Raw genomic sequence first — 15840 nt, 5'->3', positions numbered from 1 at the left:
GTTCCTTTGTGATGAGACTGACCTCATCCCCGGCGACCCGCTGCTTTGCTTGCTTTCACTATACATTAGTTTGTTTTCTAAAGGTTTATGTAAATTTCATACAGTATGTACTTTTTTGGAGGGTGGTGGTAGTGGCTTCTTTTACTCAACATAATTTTGAGATTTATCCATGTCATATTGTATACCTTAGGAATAGTTCATTCCTTTTCGTTGCTGAGAAGTTTTTCTTTGTAGGAAAATACCAGTTTGTTTGGGTTGTTTCTAGTTTTTGGCTATTATGAATACAGTTGTTGTAAACATTGGTGTATACATCTTTGTATAGACATATGCTTTCTTTTCTCTTGGGTAAATACAGAATTGGCTGTATTTAAAAATTATTTTTCAGTTACACTTGACATATTAGTTTCAGGTGTGCAACACAGTGATTAGACATGTATGTAACTTACGGGGTGATCACCACCTGCCACCATACATAGTTACTACAATGTTGACTGTATTCCCTATGCTGCACCCCGTGACTGTTTTTGTATCTGGCAGTTCGTACTTCTTCATCCCTTCCCCTTTCTCACCCGTCCTCCAACTCCCCTCCCATCTGGCAACCATCACTTTGTTCTCTGCATCTATCAGTTTGTTTATTTTGTTTTTTAGATTCTACATGTAAGTGAAATGATATGGGTTTTGTCCTTCTCTGTCTGACTCATTTCACTTAACATAATACCCTCTAAGTCCAACCACTTTGCCTCAAATGGCAAGATTTCATTCTTTTTTATGGCTGGGGAATATTCCACTGTATGTACTACTACTTTATCCATTGATCTGTTTATGAACACACTGTTGATGGGCACTTAGGTTGCTTCCATGTCTTGGCTATTGTAAATAGCGCTGCACTGAACACAGGGGTACGTATGTCTTTTCAAATTAGTTTGGATTTTTTTTTTCAGATAGACTCAGAAGTGGAATTGCTTGGTCATGTGCTAGTTCTATTTTTAATTTTTTGAGGAACCTCCACACTGTTTCCTTAGTGGCTGCACCAATTCATAGTCCCACCAGCAGTGCACGAGGGATCCCTTTTCTCTACATCCTCAACAACACCTGTTCTTTGATTTATTGATGACAGCCCTTCTGACAGGTGTGAGGTGATCTCTCACTGTGGTTTTCATTTGCATTTCCCTGATGATTATTGATGGTGAGTATCTTTTCATGTCTGTTGGCCATCTGTATGTCCTCTTTGGAGAAATGTCTATTCAGGTCCTCTGCCCATTTTTTAACTGGATTATTTTTGGTGTTATATGAGTTCCTTCTATATTTTGGATATTAACCTTTATCAGATGTTTCATTGGCGAATATTTACTCCTTCAGTAGGTTTTCTCATTTTGTTGATGGTCTCCTTTGCTATGCAAAAATATTTTGATTTGATGTAGTCTCATTTTTTTTTTTGTTCCCTTGCCCAAGGAGACAAAGCCAAAGAAATATTACTAAGAGTGATGTTGTTTTCTTCTAGGAGTTTTATGGTCCGGGGTCTTACATTTAAGTCTTTAATCCATTTTGAGTTTATTCTTGTATATGATGTAAGAAAGTGGCCTAGTTTCATTTATCTGTTCAGTTTTCCCAGCATTGTTTATTGAAGAGACTACTTTACTTGATTGTATATTTTTGCCTCCTTTGTTATAGATGGACCATGTAGGCCTGGGTTTATTTCTGGGATGTGTATTCTGTTCCATTGATCTGTGTGTCTGTTTTCATGCTAGTACCATGCTTCTGTCCCAATGTTGTGGGGAAGCCTCTTCCTAGCACCAGTGCCCCAGGCTATGGTGCCCAGTATTTGTCTGGAACCCCCTCATTCCTCAGGGGGAACCTCTGCAGTCAAGGATCCTTCTCAATTCTCAACCACCACACGTTTCGTATTTCTGCCCCTCCTACCAGTCTCAATGTGGTTTCTTCTGTATGTCGTTAAAGGACTTCTGTTCAGTTAGTCTTCATGTGGTTCTCCAGGTGGATTGCTCTATAATTTAGTTATAATTTTAATGCGATCATGGGAGGAGGCGAGTGCAGCGTTTATTCTGCCAACTTGACCGGAAGTCTAAGTTGCATTTTTTATTATGTGTGTACTGATAATTAGTCAATGGCTAATACTGCAATGGCTAAAGTGTGGCACTGCATCATATGCATGTTCACTCAGTTATTCTCCATCCAGTGATTCTAGAACATTCATTACATGCATTCCAAGTATCTCTATTACTGAGGAATCTTGTCAGTTGAGGCACAGATATTGACTTAGTAGCCAGAGGTGAGTTTTAGATATGCAGAAAGAAATTTAAAAAACCAGGAGAAAAAAATTATTAAAATTATCAACTTATTTAAAAGGAACTAAAAAAGCAAAATTTAATTTTATAACCGAAGTCTAAAGTGGGGAATCTGCACTTGTCCAGAAGGAATGCACTCCTCATTCACTGAGCGCACTACAGACAATGCTTCTGTCTCTCATCCTATGGGGACGTGAGCGTCCGTCTGAACATGGAGGTTCTGGACTCAGCTTCTCAGAGGCCCAGGGAGACAAGCTGCACACGAGCTTGTGGAAGGCATCTTGTCGTTAGGGAGAGGTGCTATGAGATTTTGGTTAAGGGCCAAAACACCGAGGAAAACCCATTCTTGCATTAGTCAGGGTCCCAACAGAGATGCCTGAAAGTTCATGAGCAAAGTTGTCTCTTTCAGCTCCTGACATGCAAGAAACTTGGGTGGTTCACAAGGTTCTATGAGCATCTGGCCATCGAGGTCAGGTCCAAGCCAGACAGACATCTTTATTCCTGAGGCACATCTGTCCATGCTCATCACGTTGTAGCCAAGTGTGGGTAAAAAGCACATACCAAACTGTGGTAATAAAACGTCTTGGCACCCATTTCCCATCATTCATAAACGAGGGAGTTCCTGTCTGTGGACCAGTATGGACTGTGCATTTGGCCCATCCCATCAAAGGCAAGCCAGAAATCTAAAGTGTCCCCTATTCTCCTTATTTCAGAAAGAAAAAGTGAGCTAAAAATTGTAGGCCAGACGCTCATCCTTGAGCATGGGGGCTTTGACAACCATATTTGCAAGTAATTTCTTTTATAGAGTGTCTGCAAGAAAAGGCATGCACAGGATGGAATTTGGGTTTCAGCCTCTCACCAATGAGAGCATGCTGTCTTGTCTCATTAGCACCAATGAATCACAGCCACAAATTCTTTCCCCGAGGTCCTGAAATTATCTGTTTACATCCGGGGAGACAGCTGCGGTATGTTACCAATAGTCATAACAGTATACTAAGAGATTTAGGGTCCCCCCAGGAACAGGGGGTAGGGGAAGCAGTTGGCCTCTCATCTACAAACACATGAATAAATAGCACCACATGGGGGTAGAGTCTTCCTCTAGAGCTGATCACTAATTTTTTCTAAATGTGACTGTCACTGTCATCCAGAAAGGAAATGAAGTTTTTTTCTTCCCTTTTCCTTCAGACATGATCCATTTTTGACATGTGTGTTAACTTTTTAAAAGCTGCTTGGTGCTGGCAGAAATGGTCATCTTTTAATAAGAAAGCTTCAGCCTTCTTAGTGCTCCCAGCAGCCTAGTGGATAGTAATAAAACATCTGAACATAGTCACTCCTGTGTTTCCCGCCCCCAGCCGCAGCACTTCACCCTTGATTTTGACCTCCAGGGTTTAGTGTGCTCCTGGGTAGGAAAGGAAAGGAGGTGAGTGAGGACTAGCCGAGAGGTGGGGAGATCCAGTTTCGGTGTGCTTCCATTGAGGAAAGAAGAGGTAAGATGGTGGGCAAAGACCATCGAAGATAGTGTCATATGTCCGTGAGGCACTGGGGGTCCAGAAATAAATGTCATCAATATCTTCCAGGAATTCACAGTCTGATGGAAGGAGAAGCTCTGCGAACCAGCGACCCCCTCTCGCTTCTGTGCGGAGTGCTGTGAGACGCCAGAGCGGCCCGAGCTTCGCCGGGAGGGTCTCGGGGTAAGTTTGCCCGCAGAGGTGATACCTGAAGCAGACATCAGAGGTTGCCCAGGGTAGGAGGGTGTGAGACAGACTCTCAAGAACAATGAGAGGTGCGGTGACCAGTACGGAGCGTCTATCGAGGACACGAACTGGGTGAAAGGAAGACAGGTGGCTGCAACAAGCCAACTGAAGTAGACCCAGGTTTGTTTTAGGAAGGTTTCAGCCCGCGGTCTGTGCGCTGTGGAGGGAGGTTGGGGCAGGTGCAGCTGGATGCCGGGCTGTGCGGGTTTGCCCCTTGGGGTGTCCAGCAGCTTCCTGGCCTGTGATCTGAGTGCCTCCCCGACTCCACAGACACAGTCCTGCCTTGATACTGATGTCTCTCCTCACAGTATACATGGAAAATCTGTTAACAATGACGATTCCTGGACCCTGGTAACTCGGATGGGACATTTAGGAATATGTATTTTAAAAATGTTCTCTCATTTCCATGCACAAAAGGCCATGAACCATGGCCTACAATTACTGTTTGTTTTACGTCATTGCAAACAAATTAGTTTTGCATTTGGAAGAAAGATTTAATCTGCTGTTAAGGCCTCAATTTGATTAGTTTCGCATGCCTAGCAGCCAGGTGGCACACCTTTATCTGTAGTTGGGTTGAGCGGGGGCGGGTAAGAACATCCTGGGGTAAGCCAGTGACTGTGAGAGGAGGCTAAATGGGATTTCACGTAAAAGCATGGTAACATGAGATCAGCGACGGAAAGGGGCCTCAAAAGTACTCTAGGCACTCTCAGCTCTGGCACACAACGTCATGCAATGTATCAAAACACTCATCTCTTCTATGTCTCCCAGTAGAGCCCAGAGATGTGGCCATTACCATCCCCATTTTGCACAAGACAATAGAAAGAACTGGACATTTTAAGTGACTTATTCTTGCCCCTGCCCTTCCAAGAAAGCATTTGCTAGCTAGAGTGTCAGAATGCAAGTGAAAATCCAGACTCGCTCGCCAACCTCCACCAAATCCTGCCCATTTTCTGTAACATCAGTGGCCAAGTTTCATCTCTTTTACGTTTTCTTAGAACTAGTGCTAACCATGTCAATTTGAGGATGCCGGTTGCCTCTCTGCATATTTCCATAATGATCATCACCATGACAGTATAGCTACCATCTATCTGGTGACTGAAGCGGCTTGATGTGTTAAGTTTTACAGTACACTAATGCTCGCAGCCAACCTGTGTGGTAGGTGACATCACACACGTTAAAGATGAAGGAACGAGCTCAGGCCACATGACTCAGCCTGTGCCACTACCCCTTTTCTTGGTCTCCCTTTTGGGAAATCGTCAGTGATTAGGAGCTCTATGGTTACTGAGAGGGGACAGGGTAAGACGTGGCGTGGAGGCGGTTTCGGGCCTGATTGCAGGTGTGCTACAGGTGACGGTGCCTTGTGCCCAGTGCACACACCCCCAGGACACCAAGGGGGACACCACAGTGAATCCCTCCTGGGTGCTGGCTGCACAGGCCCAGGGTGACATCTCACTGCGAGCGGCCACGTCCCTGTCACGTACGATGACCAGGCCGACCTGTCTCCTAACGGCTGCACCATGTGGTGATGGGGAGCAGAGCAATGCTGGTGAGAACACAAGGCCTCCTCCCGCGGACGCCGGCAGGAAGGCGATGGGGGGGCTGGGGAGGAAGGGGCGGTGATTAGACAGCCTGCACCTCCCAAGGAGACACTGCTGCTTTTCCTGAAGCTCGACCTGTGGCTCATCCAGTATTGGCTCTGGATCCCAAACTTCCGGTGTGATGGCTAACAAGAAATGACTCTTCCTTCCCTTCTTTCTTGAACAGAAAGGGGATTATGTGATAAAACTGACAAGCATGGGGGACCACGTGGCAGGCCTGGCAAACTCAGACTGAAAGCAGCCCCGGCCCAGGCCGACAGCAGAGGTCAGTGCTTACCGGGCGTGAGCCCTGTCCCTGGTCTCTGCACCTAAGATCACGTGTCAGTTTTCTCTTCTGGCTCCTCGAAGACACAACTACCAGCCGAGACCACAGAACCGTCATCGCCCCCACACCGGCTCTGTGCTGTGCACTGGTAACTGTCTCCCCGTGCCGCCTTCCGTGTGACCCCATCTCCTCGAGCCACCACCAGTGGATTTCCTGTCATCCTCCTCCTCTGACTCTAAGCTGCAAAACTGCCATTCTCGGGGTGGTCACTTAGTGAGTTATAGAAACGGGTAACCCATGTGTTGCACACCTGAAAGCAATATAATAACGTCACGTGTAATTGAAAAATAAAAAATACCGTTTTGGGAGCATTTTGCTTCCTGGCCATCATGTGTTCTCTGTGCAAGTTCTCTTCCCCCTCAGAAATCAAATCCTAAGGATTTCGCTCTTTTGTGAAATTTTAAATGAATGAATGAAACAGACTCAGAGAACAAGCTGATGGTCACCAAAGGTGAGGGAGTGGAAGGATGGGAATTAAATATGTACGTGTTCAGTAAACAGCTACAAACGAGTACTGTACGTAGCCCGTTCATTCAGTAAACTCGTAAACTGAGTTATGAAATAGTATGCGCCCAAATGTATTTTTAAAAATTCTAGGACATAAAAATGGGATTATAGACAGCAGAGTTAATAGAGGATCCTGGGTGGTGAGATCATTGGTGACTTTTTCTACTTTATACTAGTCTGAGATTTCCAAATTAACACACATTTTTGTAATGAGGAAACAAGTTTTGCAAAAGTTTTTCAAGAGACTAGAATGGGCAAAACAGAAATGTTAAGTGACATGTCAGTAACCAGCTCTTCGAGAGCAAGGCAGTAAGTCCCCTGAAGGGAACTGCAGACACACCCGCACCTCCCAGCCCACGAGAACTCGGGGCACACAGTCAGAACTGAGATGTGCTTTCATTTTCTGTAACCATCAGGTTGTCAGTTTCATTTAAGAGGAAGAGTTGACGTAAGGAAAAAAGAGGGACCTGTACAACGATCACGTGTAAAAGAAAGCAAAAGAACAAACTGACGAAGAACTATTTAGATTCATCCGTGGATCCAAAGGAAAAGTTAAAAGACAAACCTGGAATTTCTAATTGCAGGTTACAGAGTGGCTGAAATCTGTTTGAAAGTCTGGAGTCTTCGCAGTAAAAGGGTATTTTGATTTTATGCAAACGAGGCTCCTGGCCGCGAAGTTTTTCTGTTGAGGCAGGTCCCTCTTAGAAAAGGGATTCTACTCAACACAGGAGACAGAGGCACCGGCCTCGCTTACCTCTGGGCAGGAGGGCTGGGCGCTTCGCGTCTGCTTGATGGCCTCTTCATAGCGGGGAGGGTCTTTCGTCTTGGGGACGGGGCTCCCAAACAGAGAGTGCTGGATGACAAACTGCTGGGGCGCGGGGGGCGAACTAGGCTGTGGCACACAGAGGAGCACAGTCAGCTTCCTTGCCCCGCTGGGCTCCGCTCCGCTGTTCTCTCCTACCCGGCCACGGCCGCCAAATCGGGGACGTCCCACGCTGGGAGGCCTACGGCCCACATCTGTGCGTGACAGCACAGGGGCCCACTGCGTGGGGAAGGGCCGCCAGCTAAGCTGCCCCTTAACCACGGCCATCGCTGTTTCCAGCTCCTTCCCCCAGGAATCCCAGTCCTCCTTGGTCACTCTAAGCCTAAAGCTCTGGGCTTTGGAACATCTGCCCGCTCACCGGGGATTACCTTGCTGGGGGGGCTCGGTCCGTTCTGCAGGGATGGGAGGGGTGCACTTCGGGGCTGGGGAACGCCGCCTGGCGTCTTGTTAATGAAGGTCCGCTGGACGGCTGGGGCGGGCGGTCTCTGGTACGGAAGAGCTGCACTGGGTGCCGGGTTGGCGAAAACCTGTAATGCATGAGCATTTTCTCATCAGTTTCCTTCACTTTCCCTAATAAAACCATGTTTTAAAATGGCTGGGCAAACATTTTCTGCAAAAGGCTACAGAGTATATCTTTGTGGTCTGCAGGCCCTGCGGTCTCTGTGGCGACAGCTCGCTACTGCAGGCGCCACTGGACAACACGTCAGTAAATGGGGCCCAGGAGAACTTCACCTACAAAAACGGGTGGGGCTGGATGAGACCCACAGCCCATGGGCTGCCACCCTGATTTCCAAGCGTCAGTGGCCCCTTTACTCAGAGGCCTGTCCTTGGTGGCGGTGTGGATGGAGTATAACTTTCCTGGTGAAGGACAGCGGAGTCTCCTAGATTCCTCACTCGAGTGACCTGGGCCACGCTCCTGGCTTCCATGTTCACGAAATCCTAACAACCCCCCAGCCCACCTCTCTCCTCCAGCCCTGCTTCCAAGTACCAAAGCCAGATTTATAACATTTACAAACAAATTTGAGACATCTCAAGTTTAGTATATTCCAAAATACTTTCCCCTGCCTTCCCTCGGCCCCAGCCATCGAGGGAAAGTAATCTCTGGTTTTGCCTTCATTTTTTTAACTTTAGTAAATGGAGCCGTCAGGCTAGCTGTCTTCTCGGTGCTTACACTCTGAAATGCCTCTTGAATCACCCTGTTCTCTGTCCTAATCCAGGTCCCTGGTGTCTGTCCCTGGAGCCCTGCCTGTCGACAGTCAACATACACACCTGACGGAGCCCTCCCACTCACTGGCTCCTCCGTCTTTAGGGCAAAATCTAATCTGTGGCTGGTGTGTAAACCTTCTGACTACTTGGCCCCTTTTTCATCCTACCCAAAAGGCTATACCTGCTGTGGCCACACTCAACTGTCCAGTTTCGTGAAACTTCTGAAATCCTTGCAAGGCCTCATTTAAACTCTGCCCTTTTCTGAGAAGCTGTCTTCTGCTGTCAGGCAGAGGTGAGAATTTCTTCCTATGGAACTACAGGGTGTTTGGTTTAGCCACCATTAAAAGCCAAAGGTTTTAGGGCCTTTTACAGATGTACGGCCATACTGTTGATATTGCAACTACTTCACAGCACTGGTTTATGAAAATATTTAGTATACTTGATGGCACTAGCATCCTGAAAGAAAAAACTTACCCCTCTATTTTTATAAATATACATAAGTATTTTTTAAGCATGAAAGTACATATGTGTCTGTGTATGTGTTTATCTCTCTGAACAGTGCAGGTCTGGGCAAGGAGTCCTGTAACTTTACTTCTCTCTGAAGTTTTTTTTAAGCATGAAAGTACATATGTGTCTGTGTATGTGTTTATCTCTCTGAACAGTGCAGGTCTGGGCAAGGAGTCCTGTAACTTTACTCCTCTCTGAAAAGCTGAATTTCCTTATGTTTCATAAAAAAAAAATTCTTCTTGTAAACTAGAAGTAATGATTCCTAGTTCTAACATTTTGAGACTTAGTAAATAAGCCTTTATTTATCCCGCCTATATATTGTTTTTCTCTCAGCTTCCTAAAACAAAGAAAACTGTCCTAACATTTAAACATTCGCTGAGCTTATCACTACACTGAAATGTTATTTTGAGCCCAAACTAAGTAATCTGCAATGAGAACTCCTTGCTCCCTGCATCTCAGGATGTGTGTTGATGTGACTGCTGACTGGAGAGGTCGTTTTGGTGTGTTCCTCGTGTTGCCGCAGATGGCCGACACCCTGGGCACACAGTCAGGCACACTCGATCATCTGGGTTCTTTTATGTTGGAGCTAAAACTCTGGGACTAACGATTCTCAAGGTTTAAAATATAAGGCCTATTTCTGAGGCCTTATTTTTCTGGTACAGAGATGTGCACACAGCTCCACCTGCTGGATAAATGGGAAACTGGGTAACTTTTGAGGCAACTGTACATCTCAGCTTTTGGGTGGGAACCTGTGTAGAGGACACTGAGCCGTAGACATACACCATCATTGTAAAGATGAAACTGAAACCCAGAGAAAGAGAGTGAACGGTGCATCAGGCCCGCCAGGAAGGAAGCGGGGACCCAGAAGGTCACCAGACCTGGCCGTCTGGCTCTCCTTCCACGAGGTGGCAAACTCTAAAAATACACAAAGGTCCTCACACTCCAGATGAACATTTCAGAAAGTATCTTTTTCATCTTCAGATAGTTTTTCCCAGGAAACTGCACTATTATTTTTTTTTTCCCACAAAATTATGCATTTGAAAAGCCATTTTAAAACCTAGGAATTCTATAGATAAGGATTAAAAAGATACTTTTGAAAACTTTACTTGGAAAAGGGGTTTAACTGTTAAGACGAGCTATCTTTCAGTAATAAAGACCTCCTCCTCTTTCCCAAATGACTGCATGCTCTGCAGCCAAATGGCATCTGACCTGAGGCTGCTGTGACGGGGTACAGATCACAGATGAGGATGGGGCCTGGTGGCCAAGCAGAGGGGAGGACACGCTGGCAGCAGTCCGTCCCTCGCTAGCAGTTACCGACCTTTCTGACCTGTGGCTGACCAAGCACCTGCGGCACGAAAGGGCCTTGCTTCTGAGGAACAGTCTGGGCCACGCCCGAGGACAAGGCTGCTGCTGCTATCTGTGGCTGTGTCTGGATTCCTGCTTGTGCTGGAGTCTAGGAGGCAAAGTAAATAAATAAATTCACTGGCACCTAAATTTAAGCCTTAACAATTCAAAACCAGAGTTAAACACCAGACCAGTTATTGTCACGCTCTTACTGTTTGTTCCTTAAGAAGCTAACATTTTCATTTGAAAATTTTGTGAAAATGGAAAACTGAAATAAAAACCCTGTAGCAAGTCTACACGGTAGGTTATGACAACGTCAGCGAGGTCATTTGGGAGGCTTAGCCTTCGCTCAACAGTCTGCGCACTCACGGGGGGCCGGCCGTGGGTCAGGCACGCACATGCCCAGAACAAAACGTAGCTTATTCCTAGAACGTCGTCTAGTGGAAGATTCGGACAGAAAAGAGTTTAGAAATATTACAGAGCAGACTTTCCGTTTGAGACACTAAAGATGAACCGGGCCTCTGGGTCATGCCCCGACCCCCGGGCAGTCAGGGCTGAGCAGCGCTGCTCCACAGAGTTTCTGCTCACTGCGGCCCCCCGCTGAGTTAAAACCTATCAGAACCACCTTAAATAAAAACTGAAGGTCACGTGGGCCTAAAAGGAGGTGCTGCCAGCAGCCTCTCCGCCAGCAGCGCCCTCGCCCTCCCCTGCTAGACACCTGCACACCAATGGGCCTGTCACAGCTGCATGAGGGAGGCAGAGCCCAGCTGGTCGGAGGCCAGCTGTGTCCCTAGGCCGTCTCCTCACCTGGAACTGGGCTTTGTCACCAGCCCTGTTAGGGGGAAGGAGGGGTTAAATGAAGCCACTTAAAGTGCCTGATGCTGTGCCTTGTGCGTAAAAAGTACTTGGGTACCAGTAGCTATTATCGTTACGACGATGTCATATTTAAATAGGTCCACATGTATGATATGGCGTCAATTAAAAGTAAAAAGGTAACCAATCAAAAAAGCACCCTTCACTTTTACTATACAAAAACAGTGCTATTCACACGTTTGAACCCCCGCTCCCCCACCGCATGCACACGCACAGCTCTGCCACTGCGAAGCCTGAGGGGCCGCGTTCCCGGAGCGCAGGCTTCCCTCCCCAGCTGCTCCCATTCCACGCCCGCCCACGCGGCAGAGCGGCTAGCGACAGGCTCCGCACCTGGAGCTTGAGGCCGCCCACTGGGAGCTGCACCGAGGCGACGCTGGAACCCTGGATAGACACCGGGAGCAGCAGCTGAGCCGTCTGTGTGGTCAGCAGAGCCTGCGGCTGAGCGACAACGGCGGCTGGTGGCTGTCCCTGGGAGCTCAGGTAGAACTGCGGGACGCCGCCCTGCGGCTCGACCGAGGCCACGGGCACCTCCTGCTTGATCACTACGGCCTTCTTGGCAACCAGGCTCTGGCCACCCGTCGAGACGGCCTGGCCCACAGAGGGGCCGGCCCCCGGGCCGGGCTGCCTGGAGCCGGAGCAGTCGGCCAGCGTGCCCTCGTCCTTGACGGCGCCAGCCACGCCAAGCTTCTGCTCTGCCTCAGTGACGGGGTCAGCCGGGGCACTGGGCTGGGGCTCCCGCGGCCGCGGCAGCTGCTGCCCTCGCTTCTCAGCCTCGAGCTGCATTTTGAGAACCTCCACGAGCTTCTGCTCTTGTTCCAGTTTCCTCTTCAGCTCTTCGATCTGCTTCTCTTTCTCCTGAAGCTTTCGATCCTTCTCAGCTGCATCCAGTTCCAGACTGGACAGCGTGCTGCTGGTGGGGCTTAGGCTGTCTTCATTACTTGTCACTCGCAAAGGAGAGGAGCACAAGAACTGTGAAGGAGACATCATGGTCATAATCTCGGTGAAAGTGTCTGCCATGTTTGTGTCCTCGGTACTGAGACTGGACTGTTCGGACGGCGACGGTGAGATCGGCAGAGGCGAAGTAACGTTGTCAGCATGGGCGACGTTGCTGGTCCCAGCAGATGGCAATTCTGCCTTGAAAGTGGGGGCTGAGCTAGTCACAGAGTTATGCAGTGTGGTAACCGGCAACGCCACGGTGACTTCTGGGTTGCTGGTGACGATGGCGGATGCTGACACCGCCACGATGCCGTCGGCAGCAACCCCGCTGCTGTTCATTTCCTGGTAGGGTTTCAGGCGTTCGATAAGGTTCGGTTTGGTGCCTGACACTGGAAGACCCCTTAACTTCAGTTCTGTCTTCAGTTCTGACACCTAGAAGTACAAACAAATCAGCTCTTTTTTCTGGTATTTTAACTTTCTGACCAGTCAACAGGACACTTGTGACAGAGAAAAGGTGCCTATATCTGCCAACGACTCCCATATTATTGCATATCTGCAAGTGGAACAGTTTAACACACGAACACACACAACTACAGACCTTGAGACCATGAAAGCCCAGTGATAACAAAATGAGGGTTTTTAGAGGGTAATTCCTGTTATGTCAAAGAACAGATTTACTACCGGAAATGATGACGACAGCTACATTTACTGAGTAATTACTATGTGCCAGACACTGCGGGAAGTACTTTATTCTCTCCATTAATCCTTCACATGAGGTGTACGAATTATTCCTGTTTTACAGATGAGGAGATGGAGGCAGAAAGAGGCTGGATCACTGCCTCAGGTAACGGAAGGCAGAGCTGGGGAAGAAACCCAGACAGGCTGGCCTTGAAGGTCATGTTCTTAACTGTTTCAGTTTCCTGCTTCTCCCAAACATGGCAATGAGCAGGGGAGAAAAAATCTGCCTCTGGAGTCAGAACTGGCGTGGGCCGGCCCAGGGTGCGTGCTCAGTATACTAATGGAGTTATTACGGGGCATTTGAAAAGAGACGATAGGCATAGAAGGAAAGTACCTCCAGATCTGTTATCATATTGGTAACCACCTACATCTGTGAGACAAACCTGGCAAGTCATTTACATTTCTGAGGTCCTTAAGGCTGAATAAACTCTACTTGGAATTATCACCTTTAAGTCATCCAAGCTAGAAGGCAGAGGTCCTGGCTTTCTCACAGGAGTAGATGTATTCTGTCGTGGAGTATTAGGTGTGGTATTGTTCAAAGCGGAATTCCCACTGTTGTTATTTTTGTCATTGAGTGGCCTTGAAAAGAAAAAGAAAGTTAGAATTTACAATAAAATAATTTCTGGATTTGATGTTGCTTCTGCTAAAAATCTAACGGTTAACTTATGAAGAGGAAAATACCACGGATTGGAAGACTCAATAGGGCAAAGATGTCAATCGAATTAGATCCCAGTAAAAACCGCTGCAGGTTCTGCGTGCTTGCTTGCTCGGCAGACATTCAGAAGGTGGCTAAGCTTTACGTGGAAATGCGACAAATCAGGAACGGCCAGGGCACCCCTGAGAAGGAAAGCAAGACTCTCCCAGCCAACGGCAACGCTTGTGACGAAGCCGGTCATTAAGACGAGGTGGTGTCGTGCAAGGACAGAGTCAAACAGGAGAGCCCCCCAACCCCTGTACGTGGGCCCTCAAGGTATCACCGAGCGGACGCACTACAGGGGTGAAGGGGTGGTTCTCCCATTAGTTAAACGGCACCGGGCCGGGCTGGACTGCACACAGAGAAAACTGACCACTACACCTACCTCGCATCATCTCGGAGACCTACATGTGAATTTTAAAAACAATAAAGTTTTCAGAAGAAAACTTAAGATACTATCTTCATGGCCTTTGGACAGGCAAAGATTTCTTAAACAGGACACAAAAAGCACTAACTAAAAGGGATACCTCCAAGCCACAGGAAAAATGTTTGTAATACTCTTTTCTGACAGAGGCCTTATATCTATAATATACAAAGAAATCTTTCAAATCAATAAGAAAAATACAGGAAAACCAATGGAAAAACGAGAAAATCCTGAAGAAGCATATCACAAGAAAGTACATCCAAATGGTCAATAAATACGCGAACAAGCGCTGAACCTCAACAGGTGTAAGGAAAATGATGAAGACACAACGAAATAGCACCGCGTATCGCTGCTTTGATGAGCAAGACTGACGGCACCGAGTGCTGCGACAGCCTGAGCCCTGACACTGCCAGCAGAAGTGTGAAGTGGCACAGCCACTTGGCGGAGCTGTTTCATGGTACCTACTAAACAAAAGCCCATGCTTCCCCTCCGACCCGACACCTGACAAAGACACACGCTTGTCAGCCAAAAGACGCAGGCTAGAATATGCATTACGGCTTTCTCCTTTACAGCCTCAACGGAAAGCAACTCAGCTGTCCGCTGAGCACGATGGGTGGACCAATTACAGACTAGACAGAAACACAAACTTTACTGGCTGCCATCTGCAGTACTAACGATGTGTCTCACACACAACCCGATGCTGAGCAAAGGACGCCAGGCACTGTGTGTGCTGCAGGGCGGCATCTGTATAACGTTCAGCAGCAGGCAAAGCAACCTGCAGGGCAGAAGTCAGGACGCCGCTGACAGAGGGCGTGACGGGGCCTCCCAGGGGGGCTGATGACGCCCTACTTCTTGATCCGGGTGGCAGTCAGAGGGTGTTGCTTGCTTAGGCATCAGCATGGGCTTCTCTGTCCGTAAGTTATACCTCGTTTAAAAAAGTTTATTAACAAAAATGTCGGAGACCCGGTCGTCAAGTCCTAAACTTAGGTTCTTCTGCATTGCTCTCCCTGACCCCTTCCCACGTCAAACCTGGTCCCCCAACTACGGCTGGCTGAGACGCTCCTGCAAAAACGGCATCTCCTTGTGCTGGTGGACACCTCCTACAGAAGGCAACACGATGCCCACAGCAGCCTGACGTCCCTGTCACGCGCGCCGCGGGACTGAGGCCACGCTGGCTTTGGGCCCCACCCTGAGACGGGGTCTGCGCTGACGAGCCTTCGCAGAGTTCTACGGAGCCTGAGTTTGAAGCCAGTTCTGGCCTTGTCAACAGCCAGCTCTTCACATTTGGGTCTTTTTAAACCGGCATTAAATTTTGTTGAGGATAAATACTTGAAGTATTTGGAATGAAGTTTCTTGAACTTTGGATGAAGTGACAAATATATTCTGTATCATTTTCCTTTCTAAAAATTCAACTTTTAAATCTTATTTTTGAATTTTGAAAACATTTTATTTAGATCAGTTTCTCAACCTTATATTCATTATTGTCCCAACTATGAGCCTTTTTTAGACAATTTTTTCCTCAAAACTCTTCCTATGAAATTTTAATACCAGAGATATATTGCATATCTATGTGTTGTAGGTAAGTCTGTGCTTCAATAAATAAAAGGTATAATATTTCCCCCAAGCAGCCTTTGCTCCCCTGTGAGAGCATCTCCTTGAGAAGGCATGATTTCAGTTAGTTACTCACGCTGTCTTTTTGGTTGTGATTGAGCAGTACCGTGTGTTCCTATGATTAACGAACAGTACAGTGTTTAAGACAGCCTTTAAAACCAAAGACAGTTGATCTATTCCCCCCTGCCAATCAAGAG

At 47.4% G+C, this 15840-nt stretch overlaps 1 protein-coding gene and 2 long non-coding RNA genes across 11 annotated transcripts in view; 2 read left to right on the top strand and 1 right to left on the bottom strand.

The window, feature by feature from the left end:
* The window catches only part of LOC112479122, a 37432-nt gene extending 32203 nt beyond the window's left edge, over positions 1-5229 (top strand). The window contains exon 3 of the long non-coding RNA XR_003046049.1: positions 3881-5229. This is a non-coding gene — a long non-coding RNA (uncharacterized LOC112479122). The remainder of the gene's footprint in view (positions 1-3880) is intronic.
* The window catches only part of MKL2 (MKL1/myocardin like 2), a 180394-nt gene that overhangs the window by 7978 nt on the left and 156576 nt on the right, over positions 1-15840 (bottom strand). For 8 of the 9 annotated variants that reach the window (XM_025046089.1, XM_015588607.2, XM_025046091.1 and 5 more), the window contains 5 exons: positions 13361-13493; positions 11571-12608; positions 10342-10476; positions 7679-7837; positions 7242-7379 (listed from right to left, as the gene is read on the bottom strand). In XM_025046089.1, the coding sequence (XP_024901857.1) occupies positions 7242-7379; positions 7679-7837; positions 10342-10476; positions 11571-12608; positions 13361-13493 (1603 nt within the window). The remainder of the gene's footprint in view (positions 1-7241; positions 7380-7678; positions 7838-10341; positions 10477-11570; positions 12609-13360; positions 13494-15840) is intronic. The other variant, XM_025046090.1, reaches the window with a different exon arrangement.
* On the top strand, positions 5246-6310 carry LOC112479123. The gene is made up of 2 exons (XR_003046050.1): positions 5246-5603; positions 5822-6310. It is a non-coding gene; the product is annotated as an uncharacterized LOC112479123 (long non-coding RNA).

The sequence above is a fragment of the Pteropus alecto genome, unplaced genomic scaffold (genome assembly GCF_000325575.1).
Source record: "Pteropus alecto unplaced genomic scaffold, ASM32557v1 scaffold34, whole genome shotgun sequence".
NCBI lineage: Eukaryota > Metazoa > Chordata > Mammalia > Chiroptera > Pteropodidae > Pteropus > Pteropus alecto.
This window is presented reverse-complemented; position numbering and strand designations above follow the sequence as displayed.